The sequence below is a fragment of the Kogia breviceps genome, chromosome 13, assembly GCF_026419965.1.
Source record: "Kogia breviceps isolate mKogBre1 chromosome 13, mKogBre1 haplotype 1, whole genome shotgun sequence".
Classification (NCBI taxonomy): domain Eukaryota; kingdom Metazoa; phylum Chordata; class Mammalia; order Artiodactyla; family Physeteridae; genus Kogia; species Kogia breviceps.
In genome coordinates this window covers 8,729,141-8,756,157 of record NC_081322.1, presented here as the reverse complement: position 1 = coordinate 8,756,157, position 27,017 = coordinate 8,729,141, and the positions used below count along the sequence as shown (strand labels likewise).

Genomic DNA, 27,017 nt, shown 5'->3' with positions numbered 1-27,017 from the left:
TTGAACATTTACCTCACTTGTTTCATTCTTTCTGATAACCGTAGTATGAGAAGGGGTCAGCAAGTTTCCTCCCCAGCTCCATCCACCCACCCAGGCATCCTCTCCAGGGCTGTGGAAACACTGCTAGGCTTGGGTGTGAGACTCCACGTCTGCTCCCATGGCTGCCCTTTCTCTAGGGATGTGAGCTGCTCCACCCTCCTGACTGTCCTCTTCAAGGGTACTTTGCATTACGTAAATATCCCACTCCCTTTAAATGTCCATGGGGCTTGCTTTGCCATAGAAAGACAACAAGTTACTTTTTACTGAGCTTTTTTTCAGGCCTTGTCAAGAATCCCACAGCCCTGACAAAGACTGCATTGACTCTGATGGTTTGGCCTCCATGCCCTTTTGTGGGCTTTTTTTTTTTTTTTTCTATTAGTTTTAAGGAAGTATGGCATTTCCAAATGTGGTCAATTCCTAGTCCCGAGAGCTGATCCCAGAGTTAGCCACCAGGGAGGACCATCTTATCAATTACACATCCGGCTAGTTCTGTAAAAGTAACACAAAAGGCCTCTTGCCTCAGAGTTTTTTACTGGTTTCCCAAAGCACTCTAAATGTTTAAATTTCCTGTACATAACCATATTTATAAAGGGAATAGGTAAAAGGAAAAATAAATAAACTTATTTATCCACATCATTCAGCAAAACCATCTATTCAAGACTCAGGACTTCCGTGGTGGTTCAGTGTGTAAGACCAGGCTCCTGATGCAGGGGCCCTGGTTCAATTCCTGGTCAGGGAACTAGATCCCATATGCCGTGTGCACGCCGCAACTCAGAGTCCGCATGCTGCAACTAGAAAGATCACATGCCGCAACTAAGACTCAGCACAGCCTAAATAAATAAATATTTTTTTTAAAAAAAGAAGAAGAAGAAGGTGAGACTTACAACCCCCGTGAGTAGCCGGTGAGAATTCCACACCTGCCCCCAGCCTTGCCCCGAAGCCAGAGCCCCCAGAATGTCTCCTGAGGGAGACCCTGGTCCTTGCTTAGTCCTAAATGGATTCGTTAGTCCTTTAGTTATTCAGCAAAGGAAAAATTCAGAACTCTGACAGAAATACATCCAAAGGGACTGTCCAGAAGAGTCCTCGGAATAGTCGACATGAGAGGACATCGGTGATAACTGGATAAGAACCCACCCCCTGCTCTTGAGAATGTCTTTCCTTGGACAACACGGAAACTCAGAACGAGGCCGATGATGGAGACGCCTTCCTGCCTCACCTGAACCTGCAATGCAGTCACTCTCAAGACCACCTCTTCATTTATCCGTTAAGGCACTGACAGCCGCGCTCGTCTACCTGCTGAGGAAACGGTGCACACACGAGCGGCCGCGCGCAGCCGTCACGGGACACACGGGCTTCCTCCTCCACGTAACCTCCGCCACGGCCCCGCAGACGCCCGACTCTCTAGGCTCCCTTAAAGCCAGGTCATCAGGCCCATCTTCGTCCTCGTGAAGGCAGAAACCTCAGTGGGCGCTGAGGGCCGGGCGTGTCAACCCACCCGGCCATCCAGAACGACCGCAGCTGCGGGGAGAGGGAGAGGCACGAAGTCCTCGCCTGTGGGCACCCAGGCCAGACCTCAGCTGAACAGAACCGCCCTGCGGACATCCTCACCTCCCACGGTGTCCCCCTCCCGCGGCCCCCCGCCCCCGCCCCGCGTGGTTTCCCACATCCGGACGCCTGACCAGGTGGAGGTGGAAGGCTGGGGGCCAGCTAACACCTGTCCTGGCACCTGTCCTGCGTCTTTGGCCCACGCCCCCCTCTGCCGTGTCCACTTCCTTCCTCTCCCCTCCACACCTGCCTGACCCAAGAGCGCTCCCTCGGGAGCATCTGCACATTATACCATCTCAAAGTCTGCTTCTCAAGAAACTAAACTTGCGATAATTACGCCAGGAGTGGTCCCCCCCAAAACGGGCAAAAAGATGGGGTTTTGGTGCTGGAGCCCACACAAGTGTCTGGTGGAGCACAGACAGCCTCGGGCACAAGGTCATGATCCACGTGGGAACTTCCATCACTAGTCAACCTAGACAGTGTATAATGTCAAGGAAATGGGACAACAGAGGAATTAGGCGGCTTTGTTAAGCTTGACTGAAGTTCTGAAGGAGAACAGTAATTCTCGAGTTTAGAAGGCATGAGTCACCCCGAGGGCTGGTTAGAACAGATCGTTGCACCCCAAGCCCAGATTTTCTGGTCACTACGGGGCAAGTTCTGAGAATTTACATCTCTCACAAGTTCCCAGGTGATGCTGATACTGCCTTGGGGGACCACACCTTGAGAACCACTGCCTAGAAAATCTCAATGAAAGGCTAAGTGCACTTAACACAATTAGAGACAAGTGTGAAAGCCAGAACCTCATTGCTAGAAAAGAGGTTCTCACTTTCCGCAGGAGAGCAGAGAATGCTGAGGCCCAGGCCTTCACCCACAGAGAGTAGCTGAGCTCCAGAGTGAAGCTTCTGTTGAAAGAAGGACAGCTCTGACAAGGTTGGAAAAGGTTGGGACCCTGATATCTGGGTTGATGCCCCTGAAAATGTTTGTTCCCAAATCCCTCCAAGCCTGCAGGAGTGGCCCAGACCTCCCTGTTAAAAGCTAACATCCCGGGGCTTCCCTGGTGGTGCAGTGGTTAAGAATACACCTGCCAATGCAGGGGACACGGTTCAAGCCCTGGTCCGGGATGATCCCACATGCCGCAGAGCAACTAAGCCCATGAGCCACAACTACTAAGCCCGTGCGCCACAACTACTGAAGCCCACGCACCTAGAGCCCATGTTCCACAACAGGAGAAGCCACCGCAGTGAGAAGCCCGTGCACCACAACGAAGAGCAGCCCCCGCCCGCCGCAACTAGAGAAAGCCCGTGCACGGCAACGAAGACCCAACATAGCCAAAAATAAATAAGTAAAATAAAGTATTTTAAAAAACCAAAAACTAACATCCCCTGCTTGCTTGAAGACAATACAGACACAACATGTGCCTCCCCCAAATCCCCCCAGGATCTGCTCCACAGGCTTTTAGGCCAATAACTAACCACAGTCTGGCTGGGTGTGTGCTGCCCTGTTAAGTTGCTGCAGAAGCTAGCCAGATTGTGCCAGCAGGAACCTGGAGAGGATGCAAGGACCAGATGCCGGTGGTACTTGATGAAGAGCAGGCAGAACATAAGGTTGGATAAGCGGGAGGTTATCCATTTTGTGAGCACTTTTGACAGACAGAGAGTTTCATACCTGACAAGGATCCCGAGATGAGGCAATCTCACTACTAGGATGGCTCCCAGAAACAGAGAAAACAGTAGCCCACGCTAAGTGAAGCAGAAATGTTGGCACGTAGCAAAAGGTGGAAGAATGCATTTAGAGACTCAAAGTCAGACAGCGGAATGTTATTCAGCCTTTAAAAAGAACACAATCCTTTCAGAGAGACAGCTACACTCCCATGTTTGTTGCAGCATTATTCACAATAGCCAAGATATGGAAGCAGCCACACGGCCCATCAACGGAGGAGGACAAAGAAGCTAAGGTGTGTACACACACAGTGGAATATTATTCAGCAAGAGAAGGGAGGGCCTCCTGCCATTGGCAGCAACATGGACGGACCCTGAGCACGCAGTGTGCTAAGTCAGACAGAGAAAGACAAGTCAAGTATGGTATCACTTACATGTGGAATTTTTTAAAGCCAAATTTGTACAAATGGTGGTTACCAGGGGCCAGGGGGCTGGGGGATAAGAGAGATGTAGTTTAATGGCACAAACTTACAATAAGTAGTAAATAAGCTATAGAGATCTAACACATAGTATAATGAATATAGACAACAATAATGTACTATAATCAAATTTGCTAAGAAACTAGAACTTTTGGTAAAAAGAAAGGATTAGGAGTGGCCCGGGTTCAATCCCTGGTCGGGGAACAGAGAGCCCACGAGCAAAGAAAGGATAATTGCGTAATGTGATGGAGGTGCTAATTATCACTACAGGGGCACAGGTTGCATGCTAAACTAGGGTCTCTGGGAGCAGTCGTGGTGATGACCACCCTTCTCCAAACAAGAGGCCCAGTGATTCCACTCAACCCTGAAAAGCCAGGACGATGCAATCACGAGTGGCCAGGTCCAAGGGTCAGTCTCACAGGGCTTAATGGAACACGGCATCTCTAGGGGAAAAATATCTGGGTAGCCAATAGGGGTACTACTTAGTCTGTACATAAAAAATCAAGCTGGATGATCAGGAGGCTGAGGGCAGCAGCCACAGTAAAAACTTCTGCTGCTGCCCAGCCTCCAGACGGAAGGCAGTCTTCAAACCTGAAACTCAGTGACCTGCAGGAGGAAGGACCTGGCAGTAGTGTGGCAACTGGACATGGTAATGATTCCGGAATCCTTCACATCCAGGAACCTACAGTCACTTACGCGGTAACGTACACTGGAAAAAGAGAATGCCCAAACATCGTAGGCAACTGGACACAAGGCCCTAGCTGACATGGATACCTACGGGCTTGGGGCGTCAGCGTGGCCCTCTGCTGGGGTGCGGACCTACGGCTGTCACGTGATAAATGGAGTCCTGACCCACACGGGTCCACTGGATCCACACCCACCCGGTGGTCAGCTCCCAGCTCCCAGCGTATGATTGGAACGTTCATACTTGAGGCTGGCACGACCCCAACACCAGAGCTGGACCCCAAGAAGCTTAAAACGCAGATGAATGCACCTGACCCCCAGACCTCAGTAGGCCTGGGGTGCGTTCTGAGAACTTCCATCTCTAACAGGCTTTAGTGGACTTGGGAGCAGAAAAGGACACTGGCGGGTCCAGGCTGTGCTGACGGCAAGCCCCGTCTTTGGGGCTAAGTGATCCTGCACATCCTATAGTCTGAGGGGTATCCGTGGTGGGAAAATAATGCCATGTGGAATTTACAGCAAGCCCCCATGGGAGAGTCATAATGCAGACCCTGAGGCCCCGGAGGAAGGCCACAGTCGTGTGCAATGGAGATTTGCACGCCTTCGGAAAAGCGCTCCTGCCACGCTGGCCCTGGAGCGCCATAGGGCACCACGTGACCGGGCAGCCACATCCAGAATCCCTGAGCGGGGTCCTGTCAGAACCAGCAAGTCACTAGATCAGGCGGGCCAAGCAGCCGTCCCCCATGAGACGGAAGTGGTGCAGCCGGGGCGTCACCAAAGCAGGACCCGAGGTCACAAGGAGCTGCACGAAGAGACCCCATCACCCACCACTGCTGCACCAGCCCTGCCCTCAGCTCACGCCTCTGGCTGCCTCGGGGTGGCTGGGAAAGACAGTGCGGGGGGGGGGGGGGATCCCCCCATGGGAAGGGCTTCAGATGGTGCCCCTGGTCATCGACTGTGTGGAGAGGGACCCAAAGTTAATGCACATACAGCCTCACGCGCAGTGGCAACGTACTCCCTATTAACTGCGAGAAAGTCCATCCCACCGCCAAAGGGCAACAAGCAACTAGGAGGCCTGGGTAGAGGCAGGTGTTTGGATCCACTCAGGTGTAGGCATGAGGTCCGAGTGTTTTTCTGGCGTGAGTTAACCACCCACCAGGCCAGGAAGATTAACCGACTTGGGAGCCGATGTTGGCCGGTCTCTGTCATTGGCCACCACAGCGTGCACCATACACCGCGGGCACGTGAAGGGATCAGCCACGGGGAAGGGAGGCATCCTGTGTGTGGACCCGTGGCCTCGGCTCTCAGTCACCCAGGCTGGTCCAGCGACTGCCACTGCTGAGTGCCAGTCCTGCCAGCAGCAGAGCAAAACTAGGTCCCCACTACGGCGCCATCCCCTAGAAGACCACCCAGTCACTTAGGGGAAAGCTGAGTACCTTGGAACCCCCTCTCCTCTGAAAGGGGCAGCAAGTAATTCTGACAGGAAGAGACACATTTTCCGTCTACGAGTTTGTCCACGGGACCTCAGCCAGCATCACCAATACAGGATCCCACATAATATCACCTCAGACCCAGGGACCCACTTTATGGCACAGGAGGAACATAACGGACACGTGGCCAGGGATCACCAGTCCCATCAGATGCCACAGCACCAGGGAGCTGCCAGGCACACACAGTGACAGCATGATCACAGCCCAAGTGCCAGCTGAGAGATGACAGCCTACGAGATGACATGCCTGTCCTCCAGGAAGCTGTCTATACCCACAGCAGTGACATTTATGAGGTGCTCTGTCACCAGCAGGTAGAACATAGGGTTGTGGAGCAAAGAGGGGAAGGTGACATGCCCTGTCCAAGTGACCCACATGGGTAACTGGTGCTTCCTATCCCTGCAAGCCTAGGGAAACTTGTACAAAGAACCTTTCTGTATTACTCTTAAAAGAGCATGAGAATCTATAATTAAAACCATAAAATTTTCTATTCAATTCTAGGTACAAGTAGACCTCAGAACTATTGTGAGCTCAGTTCCAGACTACTGTAATAAAGCAAATACCAAAATAAATCAAGTCACACAAATGTGTTTTTTTGGGGGGGTTCCCAGTGCATGTAAAAGTTCTGTTTATACTTCACTATAGTCTGAAAGTGTGCACTAGCAATGTCTAAAAAAATGTACACCTTAATTTAAAAATACTTTCTTGCTAAAAAATGCTAATCATCACCAGACAATGCAGTGTTGCCCCAAACCTTCAGCTGGTAAAGAAACACAGTATCTTCGAAGTGCAATAAAGCAAAGCACAATAAAACAAGGCATGCCTGTTAATTTTATACTAAAGGCAAAAGTCAAAACACCTCGTGGGTGTACTGGGAGACTGTTCTGGAATGAACTGTGTTCCTCCCAAAGGTTCCTATGTTGAAGCCCCACCCTCAATGTGACTGCATCTAGAGATAAGTGAAGTCATAAGGGTGGAGCCCTAATCTGATAAGACTGGCATCCTTATAAGAAGAGACACCAGAGCGCTTTCATATCCCCCCCCTCCCCTCCCCCAGCTCATCCAAGGAAAGACCATTTGGATCCAGAGACAAAGCAGCCATCCAGGCCAAGGGCACTTTGGAACTTGGACTTCTAGACTCCAGAATTGTGAGAAAATGAATTTGTTGTTTAAATACCCAGTCTGTGCTATTTTGTTATGGTAGCCTGAGCTGATAAGTACAGACACATATACAAGAATACGCACTCTAGCCTTCATTATGATACCCAAAAACTGGGGGAAAAAAAGTTCTTCAATATTAGAATGGATAAATGACTTGTGGTATATATTTATACAATGAAATACCATACAACAAGGAAAATGAATGAAACATAGCTACAGGCAACAAAATGGATAAATCTCACAATGCTGAGTCAATAATGCTGGACATCTAATCACACAATATGTATTTTTCTACTTTTTCATAAATAAAGTAAAACTTACACATAATGTTTAGGAATGAATGCTCAGATGATAAATACAAACAAAAACAAGGAAGTGATTTACCATAAGAGAAATTTTGTTAAGGAAGGAGCAACTGGGAAGGGCACAGGGGGACCCCAGGTGCCTGTGGACAATGGCTTTTTATTTTTTTTAAACCTCAATGGTTGTTACATGGATAATCATATTCTGATATTCACTGACCTCTACATTCATGTTCTGTGCACTTTCCTACTTGTGTATTACATTTCACAATTTTTAAAAATTGTGATATTTCCAGGAATGACCAAGAATAAAAAAAAACAGCAAACAAACACTTTGCTAGGAAGGAATTCATCCTATAAATATCCTCTCACATACATTGCTTATCGTAGCAAAAGATTAAAAGTTGTGACTTCCCTAGTGGCGCAGTGGTTAAGAATACGCCTGTCAGTGCAGGGACATGGGTTCAATCCCTGGTCCGAGAACATCCTACATGCCACGGAGCAACTAAGCCCGTGCACCACAACTACTGAGACTGCGCTCTAGAGCCCACAAGCCACAACTACTAAGCTATACGCCGCAACTACTGAAGGCCGCATGCCTAGAGCCCGTGCTCCGCAACAAGTGAAGCCACGCACTGCAACGCAGAGTAGACCCTGCTCACCACAACTAGAGAAAGTTCGCACGCAGCAACAAAAACCCAATGCAGCCAAAAAAAATAATAATTTTTTAAAAATTAAAGTAAATAAATTCCTGTGACCTTTAAAAAAAAATTTAAAGTTGCTTAAATGCCCATCAGTGAAGACCAGTAAAACAGGCTGTACAACATCTATAAACTGGAATATTAGTTAACATTTTTAAATGGTTTATTTGTATATGTACTGATATGGAATAATCTCCAAGGTAAAATTAGGTTTAAAATAAACAGACCAATGTGTGAAATATGTTGCCACCTATTAAAATAAATATGCATAAATAAAATATGCATATATAAACATGTATTTGGATATTTTAGCATCTTGTGGTACCAAAAAGTAAGGAAGTGCTCACAGATTTTTTTTTTTTTTTTTTTCTGCGGTACGCGGGCCTCTCACTGCTGTGGCCTCTCCCATTGCGGAGCACAGGCTCCGGACGCACAGGCTCAGCGGCCACGGCTCACGGGCCCAGCCGCTCCGCGACACGTGGAATCTTCCCGGACCGGGGCACGAACCCGTGTCCCCTGCATCGGCAGGCGGACTCTCAACCACTGCGCCACCAGGGAAGCGCACTCACAGATTTTTAAAGGATATATGTGTTTGAAAGGACACACCGAAGGATCCAACCTGGAAGAACTCTATCTCTTCCAAACTATTTAATAATTACAAGGGGGAAAAGAGTAAGCATACAGTGGAGAATCAAGGCAAATGATTACTTAGCCAAGTGATCAAGGTTACGATCACCACCAGCAGCTCAGACGTACGGCCTGCATCCCCCGATATGATGTAATGAGGACACATGATCACATCACTGTGGCCTCCCTCTCAACGCTGCATTACCATCTAATCAAGAAAAAGCATCAGACAAGTCCCAGCTGAGGGATACTCTACAAAATGATTCACCGAAGTCAAGGTCACGAAAGAGAAGGAAAGACTGGAGAACCATCAAAGATGGGAAGAGACTAAGGAGACAGGATGACTAAATATGAGGAGACCCAGAACTGGATCCTCGAACAGAAAAACGACGTTACTGGAAAACCCGTTACAATCCAAATGACTTTGTAGTTTTCAAATATGTCCTATGGTTACATACGATGGTAACATAAGTGGAAGTTGAGGGAAAAGTATATCGGCACAGTACTATTTTCGCCATGCTTTTGTAAGTCGAAAATTAGTTCAAAATAAAAAATAAAGGTATACAACAATGTATGAAATATCCTGCCACACATTACAATTCATCCATATATGTACATATAAAATATATACATATAGACAAGGATAAAAATCTGAGTAGAGGCTGGATGACTGAGGGATAGGAAGGACAGAGAGGCTTCCCTTTCTCCACGTACACTTTTGCATCTTCTGAATTTTCAACCATGGACATGTGTTCTCTATTTCCAAAACTAAAATTTTAAGTACAGTCTCTGTGAAGTTGAAGACACCACGAGCAGCTTGCTAGTCTTCAGTATAAAAAGGCACTCAGCCTAATGATTGACTGAGGTTTCACAGGACTGTGAAAGGAGGTCCAGTTTCCTACCAGAATCCATCTGCCACCAACATTTGTGGTCTGGGATCGTTTTCTTTTTTTTTTTTTTTTTTTTTCAGGTCATAAAAATCGCTGGAATCCAAAGAAAGCATGAATGTATTTCCTGATAATATTATTGCAACTCTGGGAATATATATAATAAATTGTTTCCCACTAGGGTTTAAAAAAAAAGTTTAGAAGTAATGAAGAAACTAATTTTAAAGTCACAATATTCATATTTCTCGAACCAGTTTTAATGAAACTGTTATAATGTATTTTGTGGTCATTATAATGATAAAGGGGCAGGTGGCATGAGAGCCTAGATTCCAATCCAAACTCTGCCACTTACTGCCTGTGTGACCATGGACAGGTTGCTTGGTTCCCCTGTGTCTGAGTTTCAAGAAAATAATCAGAAGACCTATCTTAGGTCATTGTTTTGAATACTGATAATATCACACATCTCAAGCAGAACAGGACCTGGCCCTGGAGCTCTCAGATGTTAGCAAATCTATTTTTCAAACGTTCTAGCTATGTTCAAACGTTTTTGGCACCTAAGACAATCTAATATATTAAACTTGTCATTTAATTAAACATTACAAGTTTCATTCACATATTCAATCACTTAAAAATATGAGCTAATGACATTTGGTAAAGCATAAGTTTGGGCTTATTAGTTATGAAAGTAGAAACAAGAATTTAGTGGTTTTTATTAGAGAAGCGTTGGTTAATAGTCATAGATTAAGCAGTCAGATCAAAGTAGGTACAAGTAAGAGTGGGTATTCTTTCTCTTCAGGCAGAAGCAACCTCTCCACAAAGCTCCCTGAGGCCTCCAGCTCACACACCCCCTCCTCCCAGAAGCTGGTCCCCCCTCGAGGGCTCTGGGTTGCATCTCGGGCTTTCACAAGGGCCTGAAGGTCTCTATATCCCCACCTGGCCCTAGGTGGGTAGCCTCTCCTGGAAAGAACACACTAATCAAGGCAAAACCAATGAGGATCATTTTGTTCTAAAACCACGGAAACTTTCCTTAAGAGGTCGAGCTTGCAGTCACTTGAACGTGACAGAATTGAGAAGAGCTGCCCCCCACTCCCATCCTCACCTTTCACGGCACAAACACGGCTGGACGGAGCCTTAGCCTCCCGACCTCCAGGTCAGCAACCCCGCAAGCAACGCCATCCCCGTCCTGGGTCCGCCAGGAGCAGTCATCTGGATGAGGGATTCCCGACGGCCCCAGCCTGAAACCGAGCGCCTCCAGGCCCACGCGGAATTTAGCAGCCGTCGGGTCGGAGCTCTGGATAAAAAGAAAGCAGCTGGTCAGGTGGCGGCTTTTTGGAGATGCATCAGAATCACCTGAAGGGCTTGTTAAAACCGAAATCTCAGCGTCCCACCCCCAGGGTTTCCGGTTCTCTCGGTCTGGGTGGGAGCCAGTTGGCGCTTCTAGAAAGTTCCCAGGTGAAGCTGATTCTGCTGGTCTGGGGCTATGCTTCTAAATCCCCTGTCCTAGGATACCTCAGTGATAGGCAGGCCCCCAGAAGGGATTCGGCGGAAGACGTCCCCTCAAGATGCTGCTCCAAGGACTCCCCGGGGACCCTCATCTGGCGTCACGGATGCGCTAGATTTTCCCCTGTGGATCTCGCCAAGACTCCTTCCCAAACTCAGGTGCCGGGACCCACACCGGGGGGTTTTTAGACTGAGTGGTTGTTGTCAGAACTGTTCCAGGAACTCAGACTAAGGAACTGGAGTGAACCAGAAAGACGCAGAGACCCAAGCCCGCCTTCCCGGACCCCTGGGCCAAGGACGGGTTCCCTGCCAGGGCCCATGAAACCCCTCACTCACCTCGATCCCGGTGGACCCGAAGCTGGAAAGACATTGCCACAGTGCGGAGCGTGCTAACATCCTGGTAAAAGGGCGACCCGATAAGGACGATCCCGACTCCGCATCCTGGGACCGCGCTGACCACGAGTGAGACCCTGAACGAACTGTAGAAGGCCGCCAGCATCTCGCCGTCCTGGCCTGGGAGGCAAGGGGCGCGGAGCCGCGGGAGGGGGAGCGAGGTTCCGGTCACGGAGGAAAGCGGCCTCGAGGTCAGGGGCCCCTGGATAGTCTAGGATTCTAGGAAAGCTCAGGGCACCTGCATCCGGGTCCCATCCCCGAGGAGTAACGTGGGAGGCAGCGGGCGAGCTGCGGCCGGTAGGGCGTCCGAGGGCGCGAGCTCCGGGCTCACTCCCCAAACAACGCGTGGAACACGCACAGCTCGACGTAATCTGCCTCAGACCTTGCGCGCTAGGAAGCGGCCAGCGCCTGAGGCGGCGGGGAGGGAGCGCTCGGCCGCTTAGGCAGCCGGGCCCCGCCCCTTCCGCGCGCGCCGACCCGCCTCCCGCCTCCCGCCTCCCGCCTCCCGCCTCCCGCCTCCCGCCTCCCGCCTCCTCTCCGTGTCGTCGGCCCCGTGAACCAGCAGTTCCGGCGCCGGGATGGTCTCGGCCACCGCCTCTGCCTTCTAAGTCCCCGGAACACCCCCCAGGCCCGCCAGGCTGCATTGTGTCGGGGGTCTCTGGCCGGCTGCAGAGCCATGTGGGGCGGGGCGGCAGGGGGTGCAGGGGGGCGGCTGAAGAATGGAATCCACGCCCGCTCTGAGGATTCCGCTTCCTCAGAGCCTGCATGCCTTCTCGAAGGCCCTCCTCTCTCGCCCAGGTCTCCTGCGGCCCCAGACACCAGCTGCCCTCCTAGCGGGCGACCAGGTGCTCGGAATCAAGCCCGGCGTAGGGGCGTCGCAGCGCGGACCGAGGGCCCGGCCTCCACCGTTCCAGTGACCATCTGCGAGGAGACCAACGCTCCCAGAACCTGAAACAGTTTGTCTGGAGAGAGGAACCTACAGGACGTGATGGAAATGGCCGCTTGACCTCTTTGATCTTCCTCTCAAAACGTATAACCCCAGTAAATCATGAGCAAAACGTCACAGGGCTTCCAAGAGGGGCATCCGGCAATACACCTGGCCAGTGTCCCTCAAAACTGCCAAGGACGTCAAAACCAGTAACCCTCTGGGAAAATGTCACAGTCAAGAGGCCCCTAAGGAGACAATGATAATTAAAGGTTATGTGTCCTGGATGGGATCTGGAACAGAAAAGGGATAGCTGGTAAAAATGAAGGAAATTCAATAAACTGTGGACTATTTAATAATAGTCCATCACTATGGGTTCATTAATTTTAACTAATATGTCATACGTTTATTAACAATGTATGTAATACACTCTATAATAGGGAATGTTAATAATAGGGAAAACCGTGAAAGGCTATAGTATGGAACTCTACTACCTACTCCATTTTTCTATCAATATAAAACTTGTAAAAAGTTAAAATCTAGTAATAAAAATTAAATACAGTTGACCTTTGAACAACCTGGGTTTGAACTGCGCAGGTCCACTTATACGCGGACTTATTTCAATAGTAAATACTAAAGCACTACACTATGCAGTTGACTGAATCCACAGATGCAGAAGGGCAGGTAGGGAGGAACCCAGTATATGGAGGGGTGACTAAGTTATGGGTGGATTTTCCACTGTGTGGAGGGTCAGGTCCCCTAATCCTGGTGGTGTTAGGAACTATTTACATAAGAAATGATATATCTAGAATTTGCCTCAAAACAATCTACATTTAGGAAATATAAACACAAGATTATTGATACTTGTTGAAGCTGAACAATAGATTGGATTCATTACACTGTTCCTCCACCTCATTTGTGTGTGAAATTTTTCATAATAGAAAGTTTAATAAAAAAAGAATGAGTTAAATCTATATGCCCAGATATGGCGGGGGCGGCGGGGGGGGGGGAGGATGTCTGAGCATAGGTTACAAAGAAGTATGGTCAGGAAGGGGAATTTTGCTTGTTTTCTTGTATCCTTCCACACTGTTTATCTTCGTAAGTGTGTAATTAAAAATACAACGTTAATGTGATTATTGACACACCTCCTACAAAGGAAGAAAAGTCTATTCAAATGACAACTACATTTTTAGTTGATTCTACAATTTCAAAGGATCTTTTTTAATCCCTTAAGAGAATACAAGTCTTCATTGCAATGACCAGACTATAAATCCCATGAGTTTCCTGCCTTATGTTTTGGCAGTGTATTTGGTTTACTAGCACATGCCTGGAACTGTGTGGAACTCACACTCACTGCATTAATATATATATATATATCACATCTGTTTCAGGAAAAGTTTTGTTTTAAATAAGTACATAATTTTTAGATGCAAAGGGAAAATAAATCTTCCTACCTGCCTGCCTAGACTAATGCTTCATAAATTGTGATCCATGAAAGAAGTAATGAAACCGTGGAACCCATTTTAATAAATGAAAAAGTCCAGCAGAGGTACATTTACCAAGAATAAAGCTGCCCAGGATAATGAAAGTGCCAGGTAGTTTGGGGTGTTTTTGTTGTTGGTAGTTGATGCTCTTTCTTCTCCGCTTTTGTCTGGAATTGCAGCAGACACTGTGGTGACTGCTAGTCTTCTGCAGAGCCAAGGTTTAGAGCAGCTGTTAGTACCAGGAAGCCCTTGAACTAGCCCAGCTTGGTGGGCTGAGACTCATGGGAATTCCCCAGGTGACAATTCTTCCTATAAACAAGAAAAGGGATTTGGTAAATAACGACTAGGAGAGCATGACACTCAAGTCTTGAGCGGTTTACTCCCTTCCAAAAGAGAACTTACTCAATTTACAACCCACAGGGCAGAGGGCAGGGGGGAACAGGAAATCAAATGTTCTTCAGAATCTCTATCTGGTTCTATATTATAGTCTCACTGGCCACTTTGTAATGTTTTTATTAAAGTATGAAGACAAACGACATGCCATGACCTGAACGAAAGAAAAAGTGTTGTTTTAAATGTCATCACTAACTCTGGTATAAGAAAGAGAAGAGTTTCCTCACCCCCCCAAGGAATCTATGACCAGGCTGTGTCCACGGGCTTCAGTATCAACCAGCCTCTCTTCCTACAGATCTATGACTACAAAGGAAAGACAGGGCTGCGACTTTCCAAATTCTTAACAAGTCAAGTCAGTAAAAACCTCACTAGCAGAGGGCTGAGAAACCAGCACGAGTAACATCTGATTATTACTAAATGTCTTGAGTAGCAAATAAAAGGATCTTCATCAAAAAGCGGTTTTGAACAATATGTCTGTAGAGTTCTCAACCTTTTACTTAAAAGAGACAATCAATCAGTGCAGGACCTGATAAGGAAAAGATGTTCTTGACCTTTGGCTCCAAAGTCCTGTCAATCATCTTAGACAACTGGGGCAGGAGGCTGACTGTACCCAGAACCGTGCCCCCTCCCCGCCCCCCAGGCTCAGGGCAGCTGTGAGACTTGTCCTCAAGTAATGGTAGTTATTATGCTGAAACATGATTGGCAGATGAGCTTGGAAGTTCTTTCCTTTCCTTTTTTCCCTTTATCTACTTGATGATCTGTGGGGAATTTAAAGATGAAGACTGCTTTGGGAAAGTGTCCTAAAAATTATAAGACAGGGCTTCCCTGGTGGCGCAGTGGTTGAGAATCCGCCTGCCAATGCAGGGGACACAGGTTCGTGCCCTGGTCCGGGAAGATCCCGCATGCCGCAGAGCAGCTGGGCCCGTGAGCCATGGCCGCTGAGCCTGCGCGTCTGGAGCCTGTGCTCCGCAACGGGAGAGGCCACAACAGTGAGAGGCCCGCGTACCACACACACACAAAAAAATTATAAGACAAAGGCAACTTTACCTCTGAAATGGGACACCCAGAAATAGGGTGCACAGAAAACAGCATAGGGGCTCCCCTGGTGGCACAGTGGTTAAGAATTTGCCTGCCAAGGCAGGGGGCATGGGTTTGAGCCCTGGTCCGGGAAGATCCCACATGCTGCGGAGCAACAAAGCCCGTGCACCACAACTACTGAGCCTGCGCTCTAAATCCCGCGAGCCATAACTACTGAGCCCATGTGCCTAGAGCCTGTGCTCCACAACAAGAGAGGCCACTGCAATGAGAAGCCTGTGCACCCCACCGAAGAGTAGCCCCCCCTCACCACAACTAGAGAAAGCCCACGCACAGCAATGAAGGCCCAATGCAGCCAAAAATAAATTTAAAAAAAAAAAAAGAAAACAGCATAAGTAAGGCTCCAGCCCTACCTGGTGGCCAGCAATGCATCTAACCGCTGAAACTAGAAATTTACCAAACTTGCAGAGATGTAGCATTCCTAACTGAAGGGGGATGGGGATGTGTGTCCATATGTTAGGTTAAAAGGACACTAGGCAAAATAAGCATGATCACATGTTCAGTCTTTGGCAATGCTTGTGTTTTACAGCTACGCTCTTAAAAGATGACCAAGAAGAATTGATTTTCTCTATTGTGGAATTTGTCCCTAACTAAATGTTAGGAGAAAGTTGGCTGTTTATAACACATATAAGTGTATTAACAGAAACAGGACTTCACAGAAAACCCTTGCAAAGAGGAGGGTCTAGAACGGCAGAAAAGCCTCTTAGATAAATAATTTTTTGTACAAGTATGTCTCAAATACCCAAAACTTGAGGATATCTTTTCAACAAATGGCTGCCAAAGGTGGGGGTGGGTGAAAGTAAAAGGTACAAACTTCCACTTATAAAATAAGTTAGCCCTGGGGATGTCATGTACTACATGGTGACTATGGTTCATAATACTGCACTGCATATTTGAAAGTTGCTAAGAAGGAGATCTTAAAACTTCCCATCATAAGAAAAAAAAATTTATGGGCTTCCCTGGTGGCACAGTGGTTAAGAATCCACCTGCCAATGCAGGGGACACGGGTTCGATCTCTGGTCCGGGAAGATCCCACATGCTGCAGAGCAACTAAGCCCATGCGCCACAACTACTGAGCCTGTGCTCTAGAGCCCACGAGCCGCAGCTACTGAGCCCACTTGCCACAACTACTGAAGCCCATGCACCTAGAGCCCGTGCTCCACAACAAGAGAAGCCACCGCAATGAAGAGTAGACCCTGCTCACCACAAATGGAGAAAGCCCACGCACAGCAATGAAGACCCAATGCAGCCAAAGATTAATAAGTATTTTTTTAAAAAAAAGAAAAAAAATTGTAACCATGTGTGGTGATGGATGTGAACTGGACTTCTTGTGGTGATCAATTCACAAAATATATGAATATTGAATCACTATGTCATACACCTAAAATTAAGGTAATGTTATATGTCAATTACATCTCAATTAAAAAAACATTAGAAGATGATATCACAAAGTTATCAAATGGATGACAGATTTGAAAAAGATACTTGAACACCGAAAAAAAAAAAAAAAAAAAAACAAGGTATTGATATGTAGACCATGCAAAGAATTGTTCCAAATAAACAAAAACTGGATGGAGATCGCAACAGAAAAAGGGACAAAGAACACAACTAGGCAATTCACAGAAAAGGAAAATAAGTTACTTACAAGTATATGAGATGATCTACCTAACTACTGAGAATCATATATTAAAACAATAAGATACAGAAAAACAAAGTCAGAGGACTGACACTACCTGACTTCAAGACTTACTATAAAGCTACAGTAATCAACACAGTGTGGTACTGGCAAAAGACTAGACAAATAGATCAATGGAACAGAGTCCAGAAATAGACCCACACTAATATAGTCACCTGATTTTTCACAAAGGGAGCAAAGGCAACACAATGAAGAAAAGATTAAAGAAAAGAATCTAGACAGACTTTATATTAACTCAAAATAATCCACAAAAATTAACTCATAATGAATCAAAAACCTAATTTAAAATGCAGTACTATAAAACTCCTAGAAGATAACATAGGAGAAAATTGAGATGACCTTGGGCTTGGTGACGACTTTTTTTTGGCTATGGTATAACTGACCCAGAACACTATATTAGGTTCAGTTGTACAACATAATCATTTGTTATTTGTATACATTGCAAAATGACCACCATAATAAGTCTAGTTATCATCTGTTACTGCACATAACTACAAAATTTCTCTTTCTTATTTTTCTTGTGATGAGGACTTTTAAGACCTACTTTCTTAGGAACTTTAACATGCAATACAGTATTATTAACTATAGTCACCACATAGTACACAACATCCCCATGACTTATTTATTTTATAGCTGGAAGTTAGTACCTTGTGACCCACGTCACCCATGTCTCCTACTTCCCCCAAACCCCCAGGCAACCACCAGTCTGTTCTCAGGTATCTATGAGCTTAGCTTTTTTGATTTGTTTTTTTTTTTCAGATTCCACATATGAGTGAGATCATATGGCATTTGTCTTTCTCTGTCTCGCTTATTTCACTCAGCATAATGTCCTCAAGGGCCATCTGTATTGTCATAATTGGCAAGCTTCCTTTATGTCTTATGGCTGACAGTATTTCATTGTATGTATTGATGATGACTTTCTAGATGCAACACCAATGGCACAATCCATGAAAGAAATAGCTGATAAGCTGAACTTCATTAAAATTTTAAATTTCTCCTCTGTGAAAGACACTGTCAAGGAAATGAGAAGAAAAGCTACAGACTAGAAGAAAACATTTGCAAAAGACATATCTGATAGAGGACTGTTCTCCAAAACATACAAATAACTCTTAAAATTCAACAATAAGAAAACAACAGATTTAAAGGAGAGAAAAAAGATCTGAATAGGCACCTCACCAAAGGAGATATAAAGATGGCAAATAAGCATATGAAAGTATGCTTCATATGTCATTCCACATCATATGTCATTAGGGAAATGCAAATTAAAACAGCAACGAGATACCACCACACACCTATTAGAATGACCAAAATCTAAACATTGGTGATGCCAAACGCTAGCGAGGATGTGAGGCAGCAGGAACTCTCGTTCACTGCTGATGGAAATAGAAAGGGGTCCAGCCACTTTGAAAGACAGTTTGACAGTTCTTTACAAAACTAAACATACTCTTACCCCACAATTTAAGAGTTTCATTCCTTAGTATTTTCCCGGAAGGACTTGAAAACGCATGTCCACACAAAAGCCTGCACACAGATATTTATAGAAACTCTATTCATAATTCCCCAAACTTGAAAGCAACGAAGTTGTCCTTCAGTAGGTGAACAGATAAATAAACAGTGGTCCATCCAGATCATGGAAACGAGCTATCAAGCCACAAAAAGACATGGAGGTGTCAACAGAAAAAAATGCACAACCTAAAGGTTGAGAATTATGTTTCATTCAGCAGACTTACTGAGGACTTGAGCCCAAGATACAGCTTCTCAGATGGCTCTGAGGGACTATTCTGAAGAGTTAAGGAGGAGTCAGGATATATGAGTTTTTGAAGAAAAAAAAAAAACAAAAAAAACCAAGCAACAAAAAATCCCCACCTCCCCCCCAAAAAAACCCCACAAAACCAGGCAGTGGAACATCAAAAGATTACTGCTAATTAAAGGAAAACCAGGTATCTCAAATTAATGAATTTAGCACTTTTCTATGTATAGGAAAATGCAAGAGCCTGAGCTTACTGAAGTTATTCCTTTGATGTGTACCTTGACTATCTAGTGCTGTTACCAGTGGAACAGTGATTTCCTCAGTTCTTGTCCACTTCAGGGAAAGAATTCAGACGAGAGACCTAGAGCAGTTTTAAGTAGCAAGGAGTTTTATTGAGCAAAGAGAAGGTATGCTCCCCGAGAAAGGATGAGAGCAGGCTGTCTGCCCCGCAATGGGGGGTAGGTTTGGGTTTTTTAGAGTGATGGTCCCTCCCTGTGTACTGTGATATTTGAATGACAATTTGATTGACAGCTTTAGGTTGTATAACTTTTTTCCTAGTGTGCAGGCACTTACCCATAAGCACCCAAGTGACACCCATGGTGGAGGGGGGCAAAAACCTCAATGCTAATTTATTACAAATACAGTATAATGAACCCCGGGTTACTCTGAGCCACTGTTTAGGTGTTGGTGTGCCTGAGCCAACGTGTGCTGGCAGATTTATCTTGCCTGGTCTTAATAAGGCTAGAAACTTAGCAATCCTTACCACAAAAGGGATGATCTTTTCTGATCACCCTTGTCCAGGTGGGGGAGGGAAACATGACCCTGTCCAGGATGGGGCAAGGACCCGCTCATATCTGACTACCTGCCTAGTAGGGCCAGTGTGCTGTCTCTTTCCAGTCTGAACCCCTTCAGGGTGTACCTTCAGGGCAGCTGCAGTGGCCAATAGCTTGAGGGCCGCTGCATCCTTTGTTTACTGAAATGACATTCTTTGTCAACAGAGGAAACTTGAATGCATTTACTAAGTAAAAGAAGCCAATCTGGAAAGGTTACATAGTATATGATTCCAACCATACGACATTCTGGAAAGGGCAAAACTACAGAGAGTAGAGAGATCAGTGGTCGCCAGGGGTTAAGGGGGAGGGAGGGATGATAGGCTGAGCACAGAGATTTTTAGGGCAGTGAAGCTGTTCTGTATGACGCTATAAGGATGGATCCCTGTCACTATACATTTGTCTAAACACCAAGAGTGAACCCTGATGTAAACTATGGACTTTCTCTGTGCTAATTATATGTCAATGTAGACTCATCTCTTTCTAACAGATTACCTCTCTGGTTGACTGAAAAAAAAAAAAAAAAAAAAAAAACCACAACGTGAGAGATGTGAGTTAAGTTTTATTCGGGGCAAATGAGAACTACAGCCCAGGAGAGAGCCTCTCAGGTAGCTTTGAGAAACTGCTCCAGAGAGGTGAGGGAAAGGGCAGTATGTATGTGATTTTAGTGAAGAGAGTACGTGTAGTCAAGCACACGTTTAGGCAGAAGGTTGCTGCTAGTCATGAGGAGGAGATGTCACCGTTAATGATTGCAGCACTTTTCTAGATACGAAGAGATACAAGAACTGGGCTCATGAAATCTTCTCCTAAAAATATCTAACTATCTGAAGACCTGTTCTGCCAGTTTTTCCCAGAGCACAGAGGGCTTCACCCCTGATCTCCACCCTGAACTCCTTTCAGGGGGTGCTGAAGGTCAGCGACTGCAGTGGCTCGTGACTGCAGAGGCAGATGGCAGTGCCAGTTGGTAGCTGACACTCTGGTAAAGGATGTTTGTAGTTAGGGAGGCTGGGCAAGTGTGTGGCAGGGGGTTTATGGGGACTCTCTGTACTTTCTGCTCAATTTATCTGTGAACCTAAACTCTTCTAAAAAATAAAGAGTATTAGGAGTGGGGGTAGGAGTGAGGCAACTCTCAGCCCACTGACCACCCTGAAGTTCTAGAAGAGAAGCTTGACCATTGATAGAGATTTGATGGAGATGTCTCCTGAAAAAAAAAAAAACAATGCACAACCTAAAAGTTAAGAATTACGTTTTATTTGGGGGCATTGCTGAGGACTGTAGCCCAGAAACAGCCTCTCAGAGAGCCCTGAGGAACTTCTCCAAAGAGGTATTGAAGGAGACAGGAGTTTTTGCTGAAAAAAAAAAAAATGTAGTTGAGCATCAAAAGACTACCACTAATAACAAAAAAACAGACATCTCAAGTTAACGATATTAGTGCTTTTCTCTAAATGGGAGAAGATCCAAGAGCCTGGGCTCACTGGAATCTTTCCATTGATATGCACCTTAACTGCTATGAAATGAAATTTGCATTTCATTGCAAGACAAGAAAAATTTAAAAACAAAACAATGTTCTGTGCCCTCTGGCCTCCTCTCTCGCCTCCGCTGTGCATCGTGTATCAGCAATATGCATCAGCCAAGCTTCCCCTTCGGCAGAAATACCCGCTCCACCATTAAGAGCAACATTCATTCTCCGAAGATTACTGGGACAACTCTTTAAAAGATAACATTCATCCGGGGAGATCCCACGTGCCCGCGGAGCGGCTGGGCCCGTGAGCCGTGGCGCTGTCTGGAGCCTGTGCTCCGCAACGGGAGAGGCCACAACAGTGAGAGGCCTGCAAAATAAATAAATAAATAATAAAATAAAAAAAAATAAAATATAACATTCCTTCTCTATCTCCATAAGGGAGTCACAGGGCCTTTAGATCTGGATTGTGTAAACTCTCAATAATACCTCATTTGATGTACAGCCCTGTGTCAAAAAAAAACATAACTGTGCCTTGACTTTTTTTTTTCTTTTTAGTTTTATTTTTTTGGCTGCACCATGCAACATGTGGGATCTTACTTCCCCCACCAGGGATCGAACTTCAAACTCAAAAAAAAAGGACCACCACAAGACAACCTTTTTTTTTTTTTTTTTTAAACCTTCAGGTTACTATTTCCAAAACTTTTCTATGTATTCGCTCAAAGTCTTGTGTTGCTTAGGATTTTTTTTTTTTTTGTAGTGCTGAAAAATCTTCAGTCCAGGGCATGCATGGAATTTATAGCACAGTCTTAAATTTCCAAGCTTGATACTTTTGACACAGATTAACTAACCTAAAGCTGTTTTCTGCATTTAGAAGCACTGCCCTTAGGGAATTTCTACACTTAGGGGCAAGGGCAGTTTTTTCTGCCCCCTCTACACTGCAAAATTGGGGTTCATAACTCTACAGTTTATATGCCCACACACAATCATTCACTGCCAACTGATTCTTTAAAGGGTGCACTGGCTGAGGCTAATTTGGGGGCCACAACGGTTGGTCCATAAGGAGACTCAAGCAAGAAGTACAAAAGGGAGACTGTTCACCTAGCAGATCAGAAAAACAAAAGTTTAACAGGTATCCATCCAGAAGTACCTTGCCAATGCCCTTGCATTCAAAACGTGCCCAAAGCCACAAGGGATCCCCTTGAGGTGACCAGGATCAGAGGCAGTCTCTTCCCTGGAAACCGAGATGCCCCCTGCGCAGACCCCACCTGATCCCAACACAAGCCCCTCCCTGATCTGTAGCATCTTGCACCCTGCAATAGCCTCCGATCCTGACACCCAATGATTGTCCCATGAGAGCCTATCAGCTCTTCTTACCGGGCAGGAACACATCTGCAAGGCAGGTCAGCCTTTGTTGAGACCCTTGGCCTCTTTCCACACGGAGCTGAGCCAACTGTACCTCCTGACCCTCCAAACAGGAGGAGGGTCATTTATGGGTGTCTAGTTCTTCAAAATCAGAGGGCCGATGGTTTTAACAATCATCATTTCTTGGGGATGTGGGAAAGGTGGGACTGATTTCTCCTCCAAAATCCTGGGCAGGAGCTGTGCTGAGTGGTCCATGACTTCCAGGCCAGAGTACTGGTGCAATTCTCAAAGGGTGGAAGAGAGGGTGCCAGGATGCCAGTGGGGTACCTGCCTAGTCTCTTCCTCTCCTCCAAATGAACTTCAATAGCATGCCAAAATGTATCTTTGCTTCCTGGTGACCCAAAGTCTGTATGGCCTCCAAAGACCCCAGGAAACACACACACCACCGTGCATTTCCAGGAGGCAGGAAAGCAGTGCCCTTGACCAAGGACTTCCCAGCTCCCTGCACTGAGCCTTCAATGGGAGAACAGGGGCTGGAGGCTGGAGCCCCTCCTCCATAAGCCTGGGAGGGAGCAATCCCGCTCCAGTCCTGCAGCCTGTCCTTCATGCATTCAAGAAATCATGTTTGGGCCTCCCTGGTGGTGCAGTGGTTGAGAGTCCGCCTGCCGATGCAGGGGACATGGGTTCGTGCCCCGGTCCGGGAGGATCCCACATGCCGCGGAGCGGCTGGGACCGTGAGGCGTGGCCGCTGCGCCTGCGCGTCCGGAGCCTGTGCTCCGCAACGGGAGAGGCCACAACCGTGAGAGGCCCGCGTACCGCAAAAAAAAAGGGGAAATCATGTTTGACTGCCCATGTTGTCAGACGTTGTTCTAAGACTTGATATCCTCACTACAACCCATGCGACGGATCTTATCCTATTACAGACGGGGAACCAAAGCACAAGGCTCATGGTTCCATCGCTAAAGAGGCTAAGCCAAGATCCAAACCCAAGCGGCCAAGCTGGTGTCCTTGTCTTAGAAAACTGTCCTCAATATTTAGTATTACGTACTGTCTATTTTTTTAAAATCTCAGCTTTTCTAGAGTTTACATTCCAGTGGGGCAGAGGAGGAAAATGAACGGTTAGCTTGTCAGTCGTGTTTAAAATGCCATGAACAAAACTAAAGTAGGTCAAGCAGAGGCAGTGGGGAAGGAGAGGACCTCTGGAGGGAACATGGACCACCAGGATGAAGGGAACAGAATCATTCAAGAAACAATGAGAGGGAATTCCCTGGTGTTCCAGTGGTTAGGACTCCACACGTCCATTGCAGGGGGCACGGGTTCAATCCCTGGTCGGGGAACTAAGATCCCGCAAGCCACTTGGTGTGGTCAAAAAATTTAATACAAACAAGTGAGAAGTGTTCTTAGCAGAAGAGCAAAAACAAAAGCCCTGAAGTGGTAACAAGACGGTTTGTCTGAGGGGCAGTAAAAGGATGAGGAACTGGAGCAGAGATGCAGGCAGGCAGCAGGTTACACAGGGGACTCTAGGTCGGGGCCAGGAGCCTGCGTTACGTTGGCTGAGAAACTTTGGAGAATTTTGGAGTTCCTCTTGGAAGAGGGGCCATCTGATTAACGTTTTAAGAATTAAGTCTTCAGGGAGATCAGCTAGGTGCTTTGTGACCACCTAGAGGGGTGGGATAGGGAGGGTGGGAGGGAGGGAGACGCAAGACGGAAGAGATATGGAAACATGTGTATATGTATAACTGATTCACTTTGTTGTAAAGCAGAAACTAACACACCACTGTAAAGCAATTATACTCCAATAAAGATGTTAAAAAAAAAATTAAGTCTGGCAGAGGAGCCGACTGTGAGATGACTAAAAGAGAACCCCCCGAGACCCGATAGGAGCCTCTTTCAGGAGTTCTGGCAAGGCATGCTGGCGCTGGGGTGGGGTAGGCAGCTGGACAGGTGCAGGAAGGGCTCAGGTTGGAAGTCAAGTTGAATGGGTTCAAGCAGGCAGTCCTTTTGGGTGGTCAGGCATCAAGGACGGCTTCTAGTTTGGGGCCTGAACCACTGGCCCAAAATGCTGGTGCCATTCATTTACTGAGTGAGAACGAGAACAGCTGTCTGATGAACAGGCCACATGCCTCTTGCAGAAAATGGCTCCTTGCTAGTTTTTCTCCCCCATTTTTGTTCAATTGCTCCAAAAGATAGTCAACACTTGTTTCTGGTGTGATGCTTGCTCTAAGTACACTACGGAAATCTCACAACTCCGCCTGAGGTCAGATGCTATTATCTTCAATTTAGAGCCTGAGCAGGGAGAGGGGGTAGGAGGGTGAATGTGGCTAAAGTCCCAGGGCCAGAAATCTCCCTGAGGGGATTGATGCTGGCTTGTGAACTACCAGGCTGGTCTCCACTAGGGAAAACTGTAGCCCCCGCTCTGATGGCCCCTCTACCCTCAGGAGTGAGCCCCACCTATGGTAATGCTTCACCCACCCTGTGTGAAGTTCTCCTTTCCTGTACACCTACCTGTAAGGCTGAATTTTCTTCACGCTCCAACCTAAATAATGTGCAGCGGCAGGCTGAACGCAAATGAGAACCCAGACGGCAGTCACCAATTTAGTTTACAAGGATATGAAACTCTCAGTGCCAGAATATCACATCTCTCCTAGGTTGTCTGAATTTTTGGTCAGAGCTGCATCTCAGAACTTGACTCCTAGACTCTTTTCCTTTTTCTCTCCAGACCCTTTTTCCCCCTGTGCTCTGGCACCTCTTTCTAGCCTTAGGGGTTTCACTAAGGGTTAAGCTCCAGGACCACCTCACCTGTGATGTTATCTCCAACACCTCAACTACACATCAAGACACATTAAGAAACCTCTTAAAATTTTACTCTGTAATTAGCAACCTTGGGGGGAAGGACATGAGGACTTAAAGGCAGAGGCAGAGACCAGAAACAAGCTGGGTGTTCCTTGTCAGGCTGGAGCAGAGTTTAAACCAGACCCCCTGCAGCTCTGGCTGCAGCCTCCTCTTTACCTTATGGTCCCAGGTTGGTCTGGCTGCAAACTGGCTTCCCTTCATCCAAGGAGCTAGGTCGAGTGAATTCATGGCTTCCTCAGGTTGCAGCATCCCTGCACCAGAAAACCACAGCAGGCACGTGTGAGGAGAGAAGGTAAGAGCCTGAACAGTTCTCTGCCTCTTTCCAAGGTTCCTTTCTGGGACTTCCCAGCTAGGTGTCCTGGGCCTGGGATTCTCGGGAACCTCAGAACCTGGGACCAACTGGGCTCATTCCAACACGGCGGGTGGGGAGACCCCGGCCCAGGAGGCCAGCCCCAGCCACCTCTCACAGCCTTACACCAGGGTCCCTAGGACCAAGGGCCGGCACTGCCAAGGAGTCTGGGGCAGAGCCTGGACACAGAGGCCTCCCGGGGTGGGTGCTGGCCGAGGTGCTGTTGGTGGTTGCCCGGAGGAGATAGTTACAGAGGGGTGAGGAGGGCTAGAGGGGCGGGAGCCAGGCCGCCTGCACAGGCCAGTCCAGGGCACCTGGTCATGAGGCCTCTCAACCGGCTTGTGCTGCTGGCCGTGCCGCTAGGCCACGGACTGGAGCATCCACTTGGTCTGGAACTTGCACAAGTAAGAGCCATAAACCATGACTTCGGCGAGGTCCAGACCCTTAATCTGTAACACGACTTTGCTCACCTGCTCGACGAATGGGATTCGAGATCCGTCGGGGCCTGTTTAGGTGAAAAGATGAGCGCTCGGGCCCAGGAGGGCCGGGGCACCCGGGTCAGGACTGGGCTCACTCACCGAGCACGGCTTCCAGCAGCACCGTCTGGACCTGGAACACCCCGGGCTCCTTCAAGACTTCGGGAGTCCCCACCCAGGGCGGGATGTCGTTCCGCTCGGGCAGCTTCCCCATCTTCGGGTCGTCTACACCAGCTCTGCTCGGAGCTCGGACCTAGACTGGGCAGGACAACGCCTCCGGCGGAAAGTTAAGCACCAGGGCGGGCCACGCCCCGCGCCCCTGGCCAACCCCCATCCAGGCCCCGCCCCGCCCCCGGCCCGCCCCGGGCCCAGCACTCGCCACGCCACACCCGCTCCGCGGCGCCTTGGTCTCCGGTTGACTGTCTAGGGCGCTTCCCCGCCCCACCTCCGGCTCTCGAGCGCGGGTGGGCCCAGCTGTCTCCGAGTTGACTCGCACCGAGCAGGCTCGCACCTGCTTTGACTCGTTTCCTCTGAACCAAAATCCCTTTACCCTGGGAGTGAGTGAGGAGACGGCTCTAGAAACCCTTGTTATTCTAGAAACAGTGGCTGGGCCTGAACCTCGGAAAGCAGTACACGTTTGGGGGTGCGACGGCCACCCAGCTGCCAAATCGAGTCCCTGCCTTCCACGTTCCAAAGGAGGGTGTGTCTTCCCTTGGCCTAAGGGAGCCGGACCCCGGGACTTCACTGCATGGCGACCCCTGCAACTTCAGGGGACTGAGGAGTCACTCCTGCCACTTAACAAAGAGGAAAACGAGATTCCGATATTCATTTTCTTCCAGGGTCCTGATGGGGGCTCTGAAGTGCCCCACGGTTCACGTTCCT

The 27,017-nt window shown here is 47.5% G+C and overlaps 2 protein-coding genes across 2 annotated transcripts in view; both read right to left on the bottom strand.

Annotated features, from left to right (window-relative positions):
* Positions 1-11,920, bottom strand: part of LOC136792420 (uncharacterized) — a 50,039-nt gene extending 38,119 nt beyond the window's left edge. Inside the window, exons 1-2 of the mRNA XM_067011367.1 lie at positions 11,404-11,920; positions 10,667-10,858 (exon numbers count right to left, since the gene is read on the bottom strand). The gene's annotated coding sequence lies outside the window, so the exon portion shown is untranslated. The remainder of the gene's footprint in view (positions 1-10,666; positions 10,859-11,403) is intronic.
* Positions 11,921-14,077: 2,157 nt separating this feature from the next.
* DPPA5 (developmental pluripotency associated 5) lies at positions 14,078-26,349 on the bottom strand. The gene is given in 4 exon segments (XM_059035969.2): positions 14,078-14,178; positions 25,467-25,565; positions 25,998-26,164; positions 26,238-26,349. Coding segments are annotated over 4 exon segments (408 nt in total). The 3' UTR covers positions 14,078-14,148.
* Between the last annotated feature and the right edge of the window lie 668 nt (positions 26,350-27,017).